Below are 19635 nucleotides of genomic sequence, written 5' to 3'. Positions count from 1 at the left end.
GCCTTCGAAATGTCCACAGTGGATACCTCGTCCTTCACTTTTCCCCATCTAATCATCCACGCATCCTCCCCTCCCTCTTCCTCAGGCCCTGCGGGGCATTTCCAGAGTTTGCTCTCTGTCTCAATTGCAGCATTTATACCTATGTGTTTGAGCGTGCATGCATAATGTGCTGTGTTGTGTAAACATCTCTCAGGTTCAAACCCCAACAAAAGACAATTTGTGTCCCGATCCGCTTCTCAAATGCTTATCCTGTTTCTTGCGCTTGTCTTCTTTGAGGTGTGAGTGAGGGAGGGAGTGGAGGGGGAGGGCGGAGGAGAGGAAAAGACATGCCCGCGGGACAGCGGCATGTTTTGTGATGTTTAGCAACGTGTCAGGATATGTGTGTTGTGTGCGTGTGAGAGAGAGAGAGTGAGAAAGGGAGACGCGCAACTCTTGGCACCTGTACACTATATATTCCCAGCTATGCATTCAGTTAAATAACTCTTCTTTTTATTTCATCTCTCTCTCTATGTGTCTCTCTCGTTCTCTCCTTCCACTGACACGTCATCTTTGGACACATCGGAGCGATGGAGGCTCAGTCCTGTCAGCGCCTGATTCAGCCTGACCCCTTTTCTCTCTAAGTGGAGGAAGAGCTCGCTTTTTCCTGTCCTCGGGGCAACAAACATCAGAGATAGAGGGCATTAGAAAAGTGTGAAAATGCTAGTACTGAAGTGTGTTCTAGACGGACGGCAAGAGGGAAAACAAGTTAAAGTGACCCGAGGGAAAATTAGAGAAGTAAAGTTTTGGTAAAGTTAATCAACAACATAGTAGTCTGATCTCCATTCAGTGAGCGAAGTAAGAATGGAAATGGAAAGAAAGGGAGAGAAAATAATGGGAGAGACTGCATGGTTGGACATGTTTGTGATGTTTTGAGGCTGACATCATGGCTGCATCAGCAGGTGGTGTGTGTTGGATCATCAGGTAGGCCTTTAAAACAGCCTTGTCACACTTAATACACACAGCAGTCAGACAAGAGGGAAGCTTTAACCATGGCACCAGAAGGCCAGCAATGTAGTGTTGAGATCTATCTGAATAAATCTTAATCTACTCTCTTAATCCAACTCAAATCCTTAAAATGATTTATAGACATAAAACAGAACAAAAGGAGGAAATACATCTAATATGGGCTAACTCTACTATATTACCGGTACTTTGCCTGAAAAATGATTCAGCCGTTCGCTGCAGTAGCATACAATAATCCTATGATTTGAAACATCAAAAGACTCTGATGAGGCATATATTTACAATCAAGATCCTGTCAAAGTATTTGGTGTTTGTTCTCCGCCCTGTAACACATCCTCATTTCTCCTCACATCCTCCCCTTAACTGCCCCCTCTTTCTTTTATCACTCTTTCCCTCCTCAGGATGGTCCTTTCTTCCACTGCCATGCAACTCCCTGCTGCCAACCTGAATGTTTGTATGTGTGTGTGTGTGTGTGTGTGTGTGTGTGTGTGTGTGTGTGTGTGTGTGTGTGTGTGTGTGTGTGTGTTTGTTCCAAGCAACCGTCACAGCAGAAGAAAGAGAATATGAGAGTGTTAAAACCTTTTGAAATTGTTGTAAAAAAAGAAATTGAGCTTTTATACGTGAGCATGTGTAAAAATTAGTGTCTCCTTAACCTTCTAAGCTGTTTGGTACAGTGTGAGGAAAGCACTGGTGCTCTAGGTACTGGGCAAGGTAAAGGTGTGACAAGGCCGGATTGCCCTCTCATGAAGTTGGCATTGGCAGGCTAGCAGAGTCCAAGGTGCCAGAGCCGGTTCAGCGGTAGTTCAGTCTGATATTTTATCTGTGGACTACTGCTTCTATTAGGCTCAAAGGTTTGAGGAAAGCTACTGGGTCAGTTCCCCCCCCCCCCCCCCCCCCTCTCTATTATACAAGCTACTGCTTATGTTTGTTTGAATCATTGTCAGCAAGTGTTTACCTCAGAGCAGTCACCACGGTAACACAGGCTCCGGGGTTTATTGGTCAATTTGGACATCTCACGTCTCCTACAGTGCTGGATGGATAATGGCAAAGTTTAGCGATGTGAGTGATGTCTCATACTTCATCATACGTCATGTTTTTTTTTTTTTTTTTTTTTTTTACATTTATGCCTTTTATGCCTCCAATAGTGATATTTGAGAGAGACAGAGAATGCGGGGAAAGAGAGTATGGGAAAGACAGTCAGCAAGCGGTTCGGACATCAGGGAAATTAACCAGGAGAATCACTGCTCAGGGCTTTTACGCCCATGTAGGATACTCCCTAAACACGGAGTTTAAGGTTCGCCCCAGATTTTGATTATCAAACTGGAAAAAGATGGCAGTATGTTTTGGAAATGTGAAGTATCCATACTATTGAGTTTCAAAATCATTTTCTTAATAAATTTGTAGTGAGAAACGTGCCATGGAGATGCAGAACTGTGCTTCAGTCCATATAACACGTATTAGCAAAAGCTAGCTTCTGAGCTGTAAAAGTCATTTTTAAAGGTTATAAAACGTTGCATCTCATCACTGCTCAAGTAGATGTTGCACTTTCATTGTAATTATCTATGTGTAACATGTCAGACAGAAATCAGACTTGTGCACCTCACCACTGCACTTGACTTTGAAATTAGAGATTAGACTTTCTCTCAGGTGGTCTGATCATTGCACTACATATAAATGACAGCGTTTCCTTCGGCAGGTGTCAGCAGCAGTGTACAGGTCAAACAGATCACCAGCACTGGCCCTCAGGTGCTCTGGTACTCTCTTCTACACTTTATAGCAACAGGAGGCCGTCAGGTTTACACCCCTTTTAAACCCACCAGGCCAGGTGTGTGGGTTTAACACAGTGTGCTCCCTGCCCTCCATTGGTTTTAAATGCAACTCCGATATTTAATTACACAGCTTACTCTAACGAGACCTCTTTGGATACCAATAGATCTTAGATTAGAGACAGAAATATCAGTCAGAGGCGCTCTTGAATTCTATTAAAGATTTCAAAAGTTTAGTTTGCAATGGACAATAGCAAAGTAAAAAACTGTACGTTTGTTTTGGAGCTTATGATTTTTATCAGAGGCCCAAGAACTGAAGCCAAGGGCAGATTGGGAAAAGCCAGTTGAGTTTTAGGAAAGTGAGAGTTTTCTTTCTCCTCGTCTGGCCTTGGCCTCCTCTCTCCTCCCACATTGTTGACCATCTTTAAGTGGTCATTGCCAACAGCCGTAAACTGTTATGTCCACCTGTAAACCTCCAGGACCACCTCTGTGCTGCACGGTTGCCTGTACACTCAGTATAGGCCAGACAAATCATCCAACATACAACTTTGTGCATTAAAATAACAGTATGTAGCACTGGTATTTTATTTAATATCTGCACAAAAGATGACAGGAAATTATGTAACCGCCACAAGCTACAGACAGAAATATGTGAACTAAAATGCTTTGTTTTTCGGATTATGTTTGGCCTACTCAATATGCAACGCCTTTCATTGTCTCTGCTGATTAGACGTTTGTGATGTGCAAGAAGAACTTAATTTACCAGAAACAAACCATAATCAACTTGACTGTTTGTCTTAAGATATATGAACATTAACAGGAATTAAAATGTCTGAGTAACAGTTCTTAAAAAAGGAAATTAAAATTCATGTTCTCTGAAATAGCTGATGTATTATAAAGTGTATTGCCCACCTCTATTGTTCAAAATCATCATTGTAGTTTTAAAATTGCACGGCACTTGTGATTTGATGGACAGAGGGGATCTTTGTGGTGAGTTTTTATTAAGTAATACACAACACTCTTGGAGTTTGGAGCCCGATGTGAAGAAAAGGGCAGCAGCTGGCATTGCCCTGGTCCATTTTTTCCAAGGGCCTTAAGGGAGAGACAGGGCACGAGCCAAGAGCTTTCATGTCATAAATATCCTCCCTGAATGATTCAGTGCTGTATAATTACACCTCCTTCATCTCTCCCTTCACCCTTTCTTGCTCACTGTAAAACTACTGCCTAGTGTCAGTGATGTGTGTGTGTGTGTGTCTGCATTTGAGTGTGTGTATATGCTTATGTGTGCATACCAGTTTATGTAATTAGATGTTTTTAAAAAACGAATGTCATTGTGTCCACACCAACAGACCTCAGTGGTGTGAGTTGGTTCTTCCATGTGAATAACATTGGCTGCTTGTGCTCAACTTTACACTTTAAACTGTAAACCACTTAGTCAGCCTCATAAAGATATATTTTCCATCTTACTGTGATATACCCAGAATGAGTCACACAACAGGCTAGTAAACAATTCCGTTAAACTCCAACATCATTGAAACCCTTATTTATTTTTCATGCTTTTGTGTGAGTTTGCTTGTGCTTTTCACATTGTGCTGACTAATCACAACTCTTCACCTGGCAGCCAAACAAGAAGCAGTACTGTGGCACGTCGTTTGTATAGTGACCTGCCACTGGCAATGCCGTTATTATGCAGCATAGATTATTATTTTTTAACAAGTCAGACCGGAGCCTAAAAACATAAGGGAGGAAACCTTTTTACGTTTTAAACGTATTTGTGTTGTCAAAAATATTGAAGTATAGTTAGATGTCAATTCTGAATATTTGGAACAACAAGTTGACCCACACACTTCTATTTACCTTTTAATGAAAATTTGATGTCCTTAATGTTGTTCCAATTGTTCCCTGTGGTATCGAAAATTGTACTGAATATAATTTTTCAAGGTATTGTATTGAAGTTAGAAATTTAAGTTTCATGACAACGCTAATTTGTATATGATTCTGACATTCAATAGATTATTGCTACCTCGTATGATGCTCAGCGGATCCCTGTAGGGATTGTTTTTTCTCAACATCTCACCCTGCTGCCTTCCTCAGCCTACAAACGTACCCATATTCCTCAAGCCTGTGCTTATATCATGGAATTTTTTTTGCAGACTTGGGAAACAAAGACTATTGTTCTGATCTGCCAGAATAAGCAATCTGAATTACTATCAACTGTGGTAGTAAAAAATTAATCCTTCAAACGTCCTAATGGCATGAACAGTGTGCCAGCCAAACCAGTCGGCCCTCTCTGCCAAGCCAAGATACAACTTGGAGCGCTGGGAAGTTCCCGTATGCGGTGCAGTTGTTGATTGTTTTAGTTATTGCAAAACGTCTTCCACTCAGACGAGCGCATTCTGGATGGGTTCCCCATTAAGGGCTTGTGTAACTCAACATTCTGCGGCCCATTAAGTAACACAAAGACATGGTGGCACGCTGCACTGTTAAAGAGCCCCTTGGTGCTAATTGCATAATGGCAGTGCTTTGTGTTGAGGCAGTAATGTAAGAAATACAACAAATAAATAGCTGTGTTGTAGGAGAGACTAAGAGGAGGCAATCAACGGCATCTAGAAAAAACAACAAGCTTCCAGCCTAAACAATCAGGCCTGGTTTTATTTCATTAAAGACTGAAATCCCCTAAGCTAACCACAGTTTTATGGGCGTTTGAGAGCAATAATAGGCCGGAGCTGCGTTGTTGTGTGCATGTGTATAAGAGAGAGTGAAGGCACACATAAGCTTTTCCATTCATTCTCGCATTAACAGACACCTACAGATGTATAACTTGCAACCTGGCGTGGCAGCTACATTTTCTTGTGGATGGATTAATCTGACCACAATTAACAGTTTCATGTTGAGAACCACACAATGCAATGCAGGGCGTTACATAAAGGTGTCTCTGTTCTGTAATTGCATCCATTTTGATATTACTTCCACCCATGACTGCATCTTTTGGCATCATCGGTTTCTCCCTTGAACTTAAAATTGCTGCTTCACTGCCATGATTGCCAAAATATTACAGAAGGGCTATTAACTCTAGCTGCACCTCCCTCCGCTACAAACAGACACTTATAAGGGCAACGCGCTGCACATCATGGTGATGTCATCTGGTTAAAAACTGTGCATGTGTGCTCAGGGAGACAGATTCTAAGAATTTAAAATAGGAATGGAATGATGTCAGCGAGGATAGTTTGAAAATAAATAACAATTAGACATTTACATGGATGCATTTTTTCTTAGTATGTGTTCTTACATGCATATCCACATGTGTTGTATGGAAGTATGTCCACAAATCTGAACCACGACACAAGCCTTGTCTTCCTCCCGAGGGTGGAGGTGAACTTCCTAGCCCCATCAGAGTCTGTGAGGGTCCCTCTGTCTCGCTCTCTCTCTTTCTGTCTGTCTCTGTCAGAACAGCACATCCATTGTTAGTGGGGTGCTCTGCCTTTACATAAGGTCAGAGGGGCTACAGGTAGGGGAAAAAAGGACAAGATTAATCGCTTCATCTGGGACAGGCAGGGAGGGGGGGTGATAGACCGAGAGATGAGGGAAATAGGTGGGACAACGAGAGAATTAGAGGGAAGAAAGAGGTAATTGGAGAGGAAGAGAAAAAGTGATCGAGAACAGACAGGGAGGAAGTTGGGGATGAAGAAAGGGGAAAAAGGGACAGGTAGAGATGAGGGGAAGTAATTACCTTCATAAGTGTCTTTGTTGAGCTCACCGATGCATTCAGCGGGAGGCAGGGCATGGAAAGAGAGAGGTGGTCAAGGGTAATTACCTAACCGCAGGTTTGCTCACCTTTGATCCTCTCGCTATGACTTTGTGTCTCAGGCTCGAGCATCCTACTAACTGCCTGATGCATCATCATCAACAGCATCATCATCACCACTATGAAAGGTTTCATACCAAAAATACAACCCACCCTGAGTTAGATAGCACTGAAATATGTTGTGTCCCATAAAATATATGATTTTAACATAATTCATGGACGTGGATTTTCCCTGTCTTTTAAACTCTGTTCTCAAAATGAATAGGTCTTCCCTGTTGACTTTTTTTCTTTTGCTAAAGTAATTATTGTCATAGACTACACATTATTAGTTATACATGACCAGCTCCCTGAATAAACAGACTCCACGCCGAGAGCAGGTGGTCACAGATGTGAGGAAAGTTGAGAGCTCTCTTGCAGATGTTGCTCTGACTAATCACCATCAAAGCGAGTGGGTTTGTGTGGCATATGAGAGTGCCAGTATGCATGTGTTCATCAAGAATGCCCATGCTCAAAATATGTTGTTGTACTTTGGTGTGTGTGTCTGTGTGTTGACATGCACAACTGAGTTGTTCTGGTTTCATCCATAGTATCGCAGTGCATGCATGGAGGCTGAGTTGTATATGAGAGTACCGAAGTGTGTCTGTGCATCTTTTAACCTGCGCTTTTACACTTCAAAGAGAAAGTGTGTTTTTATTCACGCAAGTGTGTGTTTGTGAGTGTGTGTGTGTGTGTGTGTGTGTGAGTCAGTGGCCAGCTGCATCGAACATGCACTACCTGTGGTTGTAGTTGGTCCAAATGCACCTTCTTAAGTCTGCTTTTCATTCAGTGTCACATAAACAAATACCAGCAGGGTCCATTCACTTCCAAACCACTCAATAACATCCTCAGATCTCTCCCAAACATCTGTTGACCTTAAGTTTCTTTTGGTGAGTATCATGTAAAGCTACACTTTTATGTCTTCAGTGGGCAGCTAGGTATGTTTGGCTGTGTAAGCGTTTTCATTCCCAAGTGCTGCCGAGTGTACTGTCATGAGCACAGACATATTCAACACCCACACATTATTTTGTACGAACCTGTGTTTTTAAAAGGCAATATACACTCAGACGCAGACACACTGATGCACTCTTTCTGTGAAACACACACATATTCGGAGAACGGGCTCAAACTTGCCAAACATTCACTCAGCAGGTCTTGTATGTCTTTGATATGCCTGACCCTCTTATTGTTTTTTCTATATTTCTCTATAAGACGGGTGGTATGCAACTGATTAGATAGATAAATATACCCTGAAGGTGCGAGACAAGCAGAGAGGAAAAGAGTTTTCTCTTGTCCCAACACATCTCAGCAGTGGAACTTTAATCTGCTGAGGCTTCATGCATTTAAACGGCCCGATTAGGAAAAGTCGCTTTTCCTGCAGGGCTGAAACAGAAATTAAGTGCTTAGGACAGCCAACATTTTGTTTGTTTTCTCTCTTTCAAAAGATACACACAGAGATACGGGCTTTGATCGTGCACTCAAACAACACAGAGTTATGTTCAAGCCTATGTTTAGTACTAAGACAATGTAAAGATGCAGAGAAAGTGGCTGAAGTGTTGCAATGCTGTTTGATCTGATGATAATAATGTCTTCTGTTTAGGACTTACATTTAACAAAGTTCAGTCTAAACACCAGTAGTTATAGATAAGTATTAAAAATGCCATCTTCAAAAAAAAATGTTTTGAATTTATGTTTTTAAAAGGATTTTGAAAATGAAAACTGTGGTTGATTTTTTGTAATAAACCGCATATGCTCTTACTGGCATACGTCTGTTAATTATGATGGTTTTAACTGAAAATAGTGGGTGTTTGTTTGGATGTGGATGATGATGATGAAAAAATCTGTTGTGCACACATTCAGTTGAGTGCATTAAGTACAAGTTTGCGTGTGTGTGTGTGTGTGTGTGTGTGTGTGTGTGTGTGTGTGTGTGTGTGTGTGTGTGTGTATGTTTGTGTGTGTGAGTGGGGGGTCATCCAGAGTTCTCAGGCCTGTCTCTCTGGCTATGCCACTGGTTGATAGAGTCGATACAGTGGTGATGGCTCGCCTGTCTTTCCCATCATGCCGCTCTTTCTCGGTACAAACCTTTGTGTGTGTGTGTGAGTCAACAATTTAGAATATCTCTTGTGTACATTACTGTAAAAAGCAGGTATGTTGGAAATAACCATGCTCTCCCTCCTTTTTTCCTTTCCTTGTCCCTTCTCTTCCCTCCCTCTCTGTCTGTTTCTCCTTCAGTGACATATTTGACGCCATGTTCCCAGTCACCCACATCGCGGGGGAAACAGTCATCCAGCAAGGTATGTGCAACTCTTTTGTTTAGGTAAATTTATCCGTGCACCTATGGAGTAAATGACACTTTGAGTTATAGTAGTAAATAATCCTAGAGATCTGGGCTGTTACCAGTGTTAGAACTTTCTGTATTTCTGCCCATTTGCTCCAAGTCGTTGGTTTGTTGTTAGTGATCAAATTGGCAGCGGAGTCATGTTTTGTGCCAAAACACCCAAAACTCATTGTCTTTTAACCTCTTACCTGTTTTGCACTCCTACCACCTGTGTAACTTGCGTTGGCCACCAAAATACCATGCAGTCAGAGCGTTGCCTGCATTAGTCGTTGCATTGCCATAAAAATAGGTCTCTTTATCTAAATATAAATTGCATCTATTGAGACTGCTACTCACGTTCATTTGGCCCACCACTCCTTTGTTTCTTCCGTGTCCCTCTCTTTGCCCCACTCATACCCTCAGTCTGCACCAGATGTCAGGTCCCTCTCTTCTGCCTAACCACAGTTTTCAAAGCCTTCACTCTAGTCATCCCTGGACTTTGAGGGAACACAGAGCTTAGCAGGGCCAGACTGTATTTTTCCAGTGCCCCCCACCCCAAACTCCTATCACATACAGACACAGACATGTTTAATCACACATTTGAAAAAAAAAGAAAACGCACATTCTCACACTTTCAGATAATGCTGTGTTCACACCTGCACATAGGCTGTACTTGTGGAGCATACCATACAAACACACACTCTTAGACATTAAGTGAAGGAAAACTATCGTCTGTTTGGACACACACTCGCTCTGTCACTCCCACCCACACTAAGACAGCATCCAGGGGTATATCAGTCCTAATTTGGTGATAATAAAGTCTAGCTAACTTTGGGGGGCCCCCAGTCCCAGACAGCCCATTATTATACACACACTATAGAGTATGGTATACAGTATGTAGAGCACTGATGTCATCGCTAATGTCTGGACTACTGTACAGCTTTAAAAAAAAAAAAAAAAAAAAAACACCCGTTACTGGCCCATCACACATTATTTAGACACTGCTAGGAGTTATCGACCATGTGGCTCGAGTGGTATTCAAACAGAGGGAGATTCAAATATAAAATACAATACAAAATGGAGTATAGAGGTATTTTCATTGTTTTATATTATCATATTGTATCAAGTTAATTTCATCTGCTGTTTCTGACATATATATATATCATTTTGCAGTTATCAGTGATTGGTTCTCTGGTAAAGAGGAACATTTTCTATTCCAATTTTGAAAAACTATTTTCAACATGGAATCTGTTTTGACAGATGGTAATCTTTCATAACTTAATGGTGCATTATACAGCATTGTGGGTAAGAATCGTCTCAGAGGCTGAGGATGCAACCCATGCTTTCCTTTTGAGCAAAGCCAAAGAACCTTAACAGTGTTAACGGCAATTAGCTAGTGTTGAAACGAGGCCACACTGAGTACACCATCCCGCCTGTGTGTGTGTGTGTGTGCCTATGTGTGTGTGTGCACGTTCTGGTCAAATATTTGCCTGCACTCTCAAGCATAGGGGGAATGAAAGGGCACAAAACAAAGAATCCACTAAAAGTGTGTCCGCATGTGTGTGTATGTGCTTCAATGTGATAAAAGACAGGAAGAGTAGAAGAAAGGAAAGACAGAGCGAGAGGGAATTGAAAGAGAGATAGATGAGATGAAAGAGAGAGAGAGAGGGAGATAGAAGAGGGCCAGGTTGTAGCAGGTTGTGTGTGTGTGTGTATGTGCGTGTGTGTGCGTGTGTGTGTGTGTGCGTGTGTGTGCGTGTGTGTGTGTGTGTCTGGGGTCTCCACTGGGACAGACCATCAGACAGACAAGGAGCGTTTTGTGTGACAAATAGAGCTGTATGATAAACGAGCATTCTCCACTCAGTATTAATTAGCCGTGTGAACTCCTGTGAACTTTACACACAGGGTGCTCTCAGCCTTTCAACTCTTCAGGTGAACGGACACACAAGAACACTACATGCACACACACAGCGATACACACCCTCAAGAAAATGCATACACGCATGCATACTTGTGTCATGTAAACTCATGCATCATCACCCACTTGTACCTCTGAATGGAGTTGCATTTGTGTCTCATTGTAAGAGCTTCACCACAGTGCTCTCGTATGTGGCTGTCAGGCCCTTTTCATAATTTCCCCCTGTGCCCTATGTAACGGATACCATAATTAAAGGAACGCTTCGCCATTTTTCAGCCTTATCTCCAGACTAAATGCTTTTAGTGGACATCAACCAACCAGATCCCATGGCTCTCTTCAAGGGTTAGCTTTGAAAGCCCAGCATGCCCCTGTCAATGACACAACAGGGAACCAGTCAGCCAAGCAGACAACATTTTGCGTTGCCAGTCATGCACATTTGATAGCTACTCAGCGATTAGTTGCGGCGGACCTGGCCAGTGAGAGATGAAGGAAACACAAAACAACAAACAAATATACATTGTGATCTTAGCAAATAAAAATCTAGCTGTAACCACTGTTGATGCATGTTATGTCTTTTTGACAAGCAGACAATAGGCACAAACTTCTTTGTTGGTACCTTAAAAGGAATAGCTATACATTTTATGAACTGTTGCCAAGCAACCAGCGGAAATTCCAGGACGTTTCTGCTCCCATTCAATAAAGTGGCAAATTGATTTCCACCTTTTTCTTTGGACAAATTAAACAAACAACACGTAATATGTTACTAAGTAGGATTTAGAAGTGTTACAAAGCTAATTTTATACCTTTGGACAGGCTGCTTGTTTTCTCCATCGTTATTGTGCTAAGCTAATAAAAGCTAACCGGCTGCTTGCTCCAATGTACATGAGGTATTAATCTTCTCATCTAATTCATGTAATTCTCAGCAGGGAAGTGCAATTCCATTAACATTGTTTCCCCTTGTAGTGTTAAGGATCTAAGAACACCAAATTCTCGCTTTTTTTGTGGTGTGTTTTGAGCATAACAGCCTCATTTTCAGTTCCTGCGAAAAAAGAAACATATAGAACTACAAATAGAAATGTGTGTCAGTGTCAATTTTCTGAGTAGAGTAGGAATGTCTGTAACAGAATCAATTAAGCTAGTGTCTGTGGTTGCATACTATGAGTCTCTGTACTTTACATTGTATTGAGGTGTTGTCACTCTGCATGCTTAGGTTATTAAGCTACACAAGCACCATTAATAAGCACTGCTGTTTACTGGCAAGAGCCCTATTTAACAGAGATATTGCCAAGCCCAGTGAAATATGCATGCTGGAGGAGGCAGCAGCATAAAGACCCAAAGAAAAAAGTTGACAGGCATGGGGAGGAGTGTATGTGAAAATGTGTGTTTATGTAGAAGTCTCTGGATTATTTTTGTTCCCCAGCTCACAGAAAGTGGTATTCCAAGTGTTTGACAAATGATTCTTAATCTCTTAATGCGGCCATTTAGGTTCAATGGTTTAAAAATCCTCCTTTGAGTACTTAAGCAGGAGGTGGAAGTTATAAAAAGTGTAAGCTACTGGTACTTCTCCTGCTTTTTTTCCTGCTCTCTCACAAACTCCTGTGTTTCTCCTTGTCTCTCTCTCCAGGCGATGAAGGAGACAACTTCTATGTGATTGACCAAGGTGAAGTGGACGTAAGTGGTTGACCTGGAGACAGAAGCACACACAAAAAAACACACAGTTCTGTTCAGAGTAACTTCTTTAGATTTTTTGTCAAGTTGGCTAAAGCAAATCATTATAAATAAAGGGAATCTAGTGCGAAGTGTGACAGCACTTATTCACCTGTTTTCAAGGCCAGGCCATATGAAGGATTTTGACTCACTGGGAAAACCCAGCCTTCTCCACTCATGTTGAGACAATGTTTCCATCCAACAATGGACAGGTTGTATTGGATTGCCCCCATGTTTTGTTCTCTTCAAAGTTCGTTTCCACTCTGATGGCAATCTGAACATGGCGCTATAGAGTCCAGCGTACTGTGAAGGGAGCCAAACTGCGAACGTCTTTTGTCTTAGCGAGCCAGACGCGGAGCGATAGAGTTAAGTGCCGAGATAAAACAGGAGCTGACGGAAAGTTAAACAGGAAGTGACCTTATCCGCTTACTGCGGTGATCACAGACACAGTGGGTAAGAGGAGAGAAGCAGGTTGGCAAGCTTGGCCGAGCGTGCCTTGTCAGCCCACCTGAGAGACGGAGAGAAGGAAGTGTATAAATACTGAGATGGTGCCTTGATAGAAAGACTGCATGACAGCTAACTCTATGCAAACGCTGCTGCTTTGACTTCCATTGTTTTGGGTGATATCTTGTGATTAGATAAGTTACTGGTGAATCAGTATTGGCTGTCTTCTACAGAAGGGTATCTGTTCCACATCCATTTGTATGAACAGATGAGGCACAAGACAGGAAATTTAGTAAAGGAAAAAAGTGGGAATATCTTTACACTGGATTATATTTCCTCAACTTTATTAGACTGAACAGGTTTTTAACATTGTATTGAAACGGGTTTTAGACCTAATGAAATGTTGCCTGTTTAGTCTGTTTTGTCACAATTTTTTTCTCTTCTTTTTCTTTCCATTAATGTTTCCCTTGTTTATTCAGCTATCTTCCCCGTTTGATAGTCTTGTGTAAGATCTGATATTCAGTGTTTCATAATCTTACTCTCACGAAAGAGACTTTTGTGGTTGAAAAGATTATTTATTTTTTTCGCAACTAATCTTACAATCTGTCGCTTGTCTCTTTTCAACCAGTCAGTGTGTTGAAACCACTTTGTCTAGTTGGTTGTCAACGCTTTGCCTTTTACCACAAGTCGGTCCGTACTGCTATCTCTAAGCTGCGTAACTTTAAAACCTTATATAACCCTATTTCTTCTTAATGACGTAATTTTCTAAAGACTGGATCATTTCCTCAGCTAGAATAATACAGTTTTGTGATTTGTACACTGTGATATCTTACATAGACTTGCAATTACATAAGCTGTAATGAAGACTGATAACTACCAATTACTGCAAGAATAATAATAGTTATTTTATAATCTAGCTTCCCCAGCAGCTCCCCAATTTCACAACACATTGTCCTTTTTGAAAATATCTTTATGAAAAGGGAGCTGTTGATCATATGAGATATGCCACTTCTTAATCTTGTAAATTAATCTCCCTTTATGTAGACTGCTGACTAGAGGGGAAAACGGAAATGTCAAGGACGTCAAAGTCAATTTTGATCAGTAAAAACAGGTTGTTGGTGTAGCAGAAAATAGAGCCATTACAAGTGTTTTTCAAACAAATGACATGGTGATGGTTAGGAAATCTTCATTGGGAAAACTGATAAGAAACAAGGGCTTGTCCAGCATACTCTTTTTTATGCTTTTTTATGCACTTATTTAAATTCACCGTTCATTTTTTTATTAAGTGTTAAGTGTGTATCTCAAACACTTCTGATTACTTTCCCGATAATTATGCATTAGATATAAAAATATTTATAGTTATTGGTAATTAGTATTATATTCAGTAGTAACAGAAAAACTTCACAACTATTACTATTGTATTTATTGACTTTATTATATATATTTATGTACCACAACAGTTGTGGAAAACAACTATGTACATTTACTCAATTACTGAACTTAAGTACAATGATGAAGAACTTGTACTTAAGTATTCACATTTTATGCTAGTTTACACTTCATGTAAAACATCTCAGAAGTAAATATTGTACTTTTTTTACTGTACTACATTTATCTGACAGCTTTAGTTACTTTGTAGAATCAGATAAATACCAAATATATTCAACCTCTGTAATAAATGATGATGCATTATTATGTTTTAAAATACCCAGCAGTATATAAAGTCATTATAATGAACTAAATTCGTTGCCAGCTGCAACATTAAAGTGATGAACACAATAATGGGTTGATGATTATAATCAATAATCCAATATATATTACTCTGCATAATGAGTTTGGTTCTTGGAGTATGATAAATTAAAACACTTTTGTACTCATACTTGAGTTATATCTCTTATACATGATTTACTTTCAAAAGTATTTTACACTATAGTATCGCTACTTTTACTTAAGTAGAGATCTGAGTATTTCTCCGACCTCTATATTATTATTTAATATTAAAAGGGTTTTCTTTAACTCCCGCACCACACTACAGTTCATGTTTTGTAGTGGATGCAGTGTTTACCTCTCTGCTGCTCCCTACACTCCAAACATTCAGGGTTTAAGCCTTGAATGAACGACCTGGCACCGCCCCTGGTTAGGAAGAAGTGTAAAGTGACATACCCTTTGGTGATATTTGATATTTACGCTATTTTTCTTATATTTTCATATAAAACTGTCCTCATAGTAGCTCTATTAGATTCACAGTTGGTCTGGAGCTCAGTCCGCCAGCTGCAGCATCACTTTGTTTGGCTTGCTCTCAGCTGGGACTTCAACCTCTTTCTGTCTGCCAACAGTGAATCTTAGGAAGCTGCACCCACAGCCAGGATCTTATCATTCTGCAAGACCCCTATCCTTTGCCTCAGCCCCGTGCTTCACCTCTCCCTACAAACAACCCAATCTATCTCTGCAGATAGCTGCTGCCTCCAAACCACAGCTCCTGCACTAAACTACTTCAAGCTCAGTGCCGAGGTTATTAAAGTGTGGAGATGTCTCTCATTAGACAGGGGTGTAAATCTGCTGGCATCCCATAAACTGCCTGAAACCACCGCCACTGAACACAGAAAGCACCCTTCCATGTCTGCACACAAATATATTCACTTACAGACATTGGCCTGTATTTATATGGGTGTACCACAAAGGAAATTAAAGCTTTCATTCCACAATGTGAGATAATCTTGTTGGAATCTATTTGTAATTGAATATGATTTGGTAACCCTTAAGGTCACGTGTTTAACATATGCAAGCCGTATACAAACATTTAACTACCCACTTAATAATTTGTAACACTCTATAATGTAGTTGTGAGTGAATATATGGGTTTATTTATGTATTTGTAAACAACTTTAACTCCTCCTGTGGGCACCCATAACTACTGGTGTATAAACAGATGATAGATGACAAAATTGTAAAGCACAGTGTGTCGTAAACACACATTTATTATTATATGCTAGAAAAATTGCGAGTGGGTCATCCCTTATGACTCACTAAAAGTGTGTTGTGGTGTCTGCAGAGACTCTGCCCTCTGCCGGGATTTGGTATTGTGCTGTGTTCGGGACGTTTCTCTGCGCCAACCTCTATAAAAACATTATGAACAGGTGCCAAATCATAAGAATACATCCAAGAAGCCGCTAATTAAATGGTGTCCAGGGGAGGAGGGGCCAAGTTTAAATGTTGTGTTTACAATCTGCAACCAACAGTTGCCCACTTTAAAGTGTTACAGAGTGCCTTCTAATCTCAAATAACTTTATCTGACTTTTTGTGAGCAAAGGTCTTATGATACTTTGACCTTAATGCAAGCAATTATGCTTATTTCATTATTAGTAGATATTACATTTGGGGAATCAGTTAAATAATTACTGCCAAACAGACAACAAATAGAGACCCTCTCACACACACACACTTTTGCAGCCCACGGGGCATGCACAGAGAAACACACTCTGAGTAACTCCAAACAGAAATACACAGCAACACACTCTACTCCTTCACCTTCCAGGACTTTTGATTTGTTGCTTTTTAATTACCACCAGCCACACACAGTTTGCTGTAGACATTCGCAACGTGGAAATTCAGTGACAGCTGTGAGACAGCATACATGGTTCAAGACCCCAATTGTTTCATTATGAACTCCATTTTACCTTTTTGCAATGTGCTGACTCAATACAGTCCAAGCGTTTCCAAATGCAGTCCTTATGTACAACCTTTTTGCTCCAGCTTTACTCTTTCCTGGTCCAATTAGGACAAAGTGCTGATTGTTTGATTTTTTGTCCTGACCTGGAGTTGCTTAAAAGTGTGTGTCGGAACCTTATGGGATCAAATTTACAACAATGAAGACAGAACAAAGCCTTGCAGGTTAGGAGACACTTGAGTACTAGAACGGGAAACTGTGCAGTGAAAAAATACTATAACCTGTACTGTTGGCGCTGACGTAACTATTTTGCAACACTCACATGATTGTTCTTCTATGCTTGACGTAACCGTAGCCAGCAGTCTGCGTCTCTTTGAAGCCATCCCAGTTTATAGTGAAGGATGAGTCCCTTGTGGTCTTCTCTGAGCCTAGGATAATGGCTTGCAACAATTCTGGCAATTCACTGCCACCGGAGGGATAAACCCTCTCTCCCTTCCTCTCCTTTCTCTCTGTGTTATTAAGTCAACAAGATAGAGGATAGTGTGTCGACAGGTGAAACCGTAACGGCCCCAGAGACAGCCTGAATGAGTCTCAATGAGCTTGTATTGTCTGTAGAGCTATAGTGGCTGGCCTAAATAGAGCCGTGCATGTGTGTGCGTGTGCACTTGCATGTAGGTGAACAAGCATTCAAGTGCCCATACGGACCAAGAAAGTCTACCACGGCTTTCTGTCCTCCAGCGCTCACAAATCAAAGGCAGGACAGATGAAATAAAAGCACTGGATGGAGAGATAGGAGGGATAGAGGGCTTTTTAGAGGGTCTCATTTGGGGGCTTATTGGGGATCAAACACTTAGGGACAAGCCAAGTCAGCATATCAAACTGCCCGGAAACTGAGGAAAGTTAGAGGGGGAGGAGAAAGTTTTAGGAAGGTCACTCAGGATGGGAAATGACAAAAATAAAGAAATGCCATGACAAAAAAAAGAGAAATGAAATGACAAAAATAAAGAATTTCAAATAACACCCTCTCCATCACTCTGTTTCATGTCCTTTCTGCAGGTGTATGTGAACGGGGAGTGGGTGACCAACATTGGAGAAGGAGGTAGTTTTGGAGAGCTGGCCCTCATCTATGGGACTCCCAGAGCTGCGACCGTCAAGGCCAAGACTGATCTTAAACTGTGGGGCATCGACCGAGACAGCTACCGGCGCATCCTCATGGTACAAACTTCGACACACATGCTATAGTCTAGGCTAATACTGTGTTGCAACCTGGTTGGGTAGTCATGTTTTTAAATGTATTATTCTTGTAGATCAACAGTAGTTATGTTCAATTTAGTGCTATTTACCAAAGTGCATTTTGTGTATCCTTGAGGTCTAACAAACATGTTGTATATATTCCTTTCCTCATAAAACTTTTGCAAAGCTGATTTTTTAAAACACATTTTTAATCCTGCATTGTTTAGATACATGTTAACTAGCTTTTAATCTTCTTATTACCTGACTTTGCTGGTGCATTACAGCTTATCTTGACTGTTACCTCCACCTGTAGATTTCTGAATTATTCTGAAACCATTGGCAGGAATGTGCATTGCGTCAGCTTTACATTACCAACATAAACAGCATGAGGACCCAATCATAGAAAACTGCTGACAAACAAAATATTCTGGTTAGGAGCCTTCGTCTTCCATTTCTTTAGTACACTGGAGGACACATGTAAGTGTGAAGCGCACACAATAATCAAGTACGGTAGCAGAGTCTCTACACTCTTATCATTTGTGATCCCCCACTTGTAATATTTTCTCCCACTCAAACACTTAAGACTCCTTAAACACTTAAAACGGTTTATTTCATTTTTATACTCAAAATACACACTCACACATGCATTCCGCTTTTAATGTCTCCTTACATCTGTTGGTAGATGAAAAACGGGGAGAAAAAGGGAGGGCTGTGGAGGAGAGAGAGGGTCAACCCTAATGCCTCAACACACACTTCCAGCCCCAGAAGCTTATCTAACAGGAATGTCTAAATGTTTAAACTGGAAACACAAGGTGCTCTGCCCTAGCTGTCATACTGATTCTCTCTCTCACACACACACACACACACACACACACACACACACACACACACACACACACACACACACACACACACACACACACACACACACACACACACATACACATACACATACACACACATTGTGGGTGCTGTTAGAATGACTGCTTTCTGTCTTTGTGCCCGACTAAATACTTCCTTAGATGTTCCTCACACTTCACTCCAAATAAATGAGTTAGCCTCCAATTAACCTTCCAAACACCCGTGTGCATCTAAGCCTTCATCAGAAGTGAACATTCTGCTCTGTGTCAAACAGTTTGAACCCACAGAGATGGCTGTGTTTGGACCTTTCAGCTCAATGTAAAGTTGGCGCAGGTCTGCCCAGCACTCATGTCACCTCTTAAGCACATAGTTAAACCGAGGGCACAGTCTGCCCCGGTAACCTTTTATTCCAGAGGATTCTCTTTATTTCTCTCATTCCTTCGTTCCTTCCAGCAGCAGCAGGAGGGGAGACGGGGTGAAGCAGAATTCAATTATGTGAACCTGTAGTTAATTATTGCTGTCAATGATTTGTAAAGCTGTTTTTTCTAAAGCGCGGTATTCTGGCAACGTCTTAGGCCAAAACAATGAGCATTCTCTGTGTGTCTAAGTATGTGTGTGTGTGTGTGTGTGTGTGTTTGTTTTCCAGTAAAATTATGCAGAGTGCCAATGACTGCAGCTAGTTAGTCAGGAGCTCAGGAAGGTGTGCTGCAGCTTCCATCAGTTTCACTGTTTGCACATCTGTTTCTCTGCTGGATCTCCACAAAGTGTGATCAAGACCTTGACTGAAAAGTTTTACATTTGTGCATTTAGATATGTAGATAAGTCAGTACGCTAGATCAAGTAGATTAGTTGACATATTCTGATTAATTGTATCAAGCA

The 19635-nt window shown here is 41.0% G+C and overlaps 1 protein-coding gene across 1 annotated transcript in view; it reads left to right on the top strand.

The window, feature by feature from the left end:
- The window catches only part of prkar1b (protein kinase, cAMP-dependent, regulatory, type I, beta), a 62253-nt gene that overhangs the window by 28306 nt on the left and 14312 nt on the right, over positions 1-19635 (top strand). The window contains exons 5-7 of the mRNA XM_054607296.1: positions 8842-8903; positions 12469-12515; positions 17719-17877. Of these exons, the coding sequence (XP_054463271.1) occupies positions 8842-8903; positions 12469-12515; positions 17719-17877 (268 nt within the window). The remainder of the gene's footprint in view (positions 1-8841; positions 8904-12468; positions 12516-17718; positions 17878-19635) is intronic.

The sequence above is a fragment of the Anoplopoma fimbria genome, chromosome 11 (assembly GCF_027596085.1).
Source record: "Anoplopoma fimbria isolate UVic2021 breed Golden Eagle Sablefish chromosome 11, Afim_UVic_2022, whole genome shotgun sequence".
NCBI classification, from domain to species: Eukaryota; Metazoa; Chordata; class Actinopteri; order Perciformes; family Anoplopomatidae; genus Anoplopoma; species Anoplopoma fimbria.
Note: the sequence above shows the minus strand (reverse complement) of the source record. Positions and strands in the feature narration are given on the sequence as shown.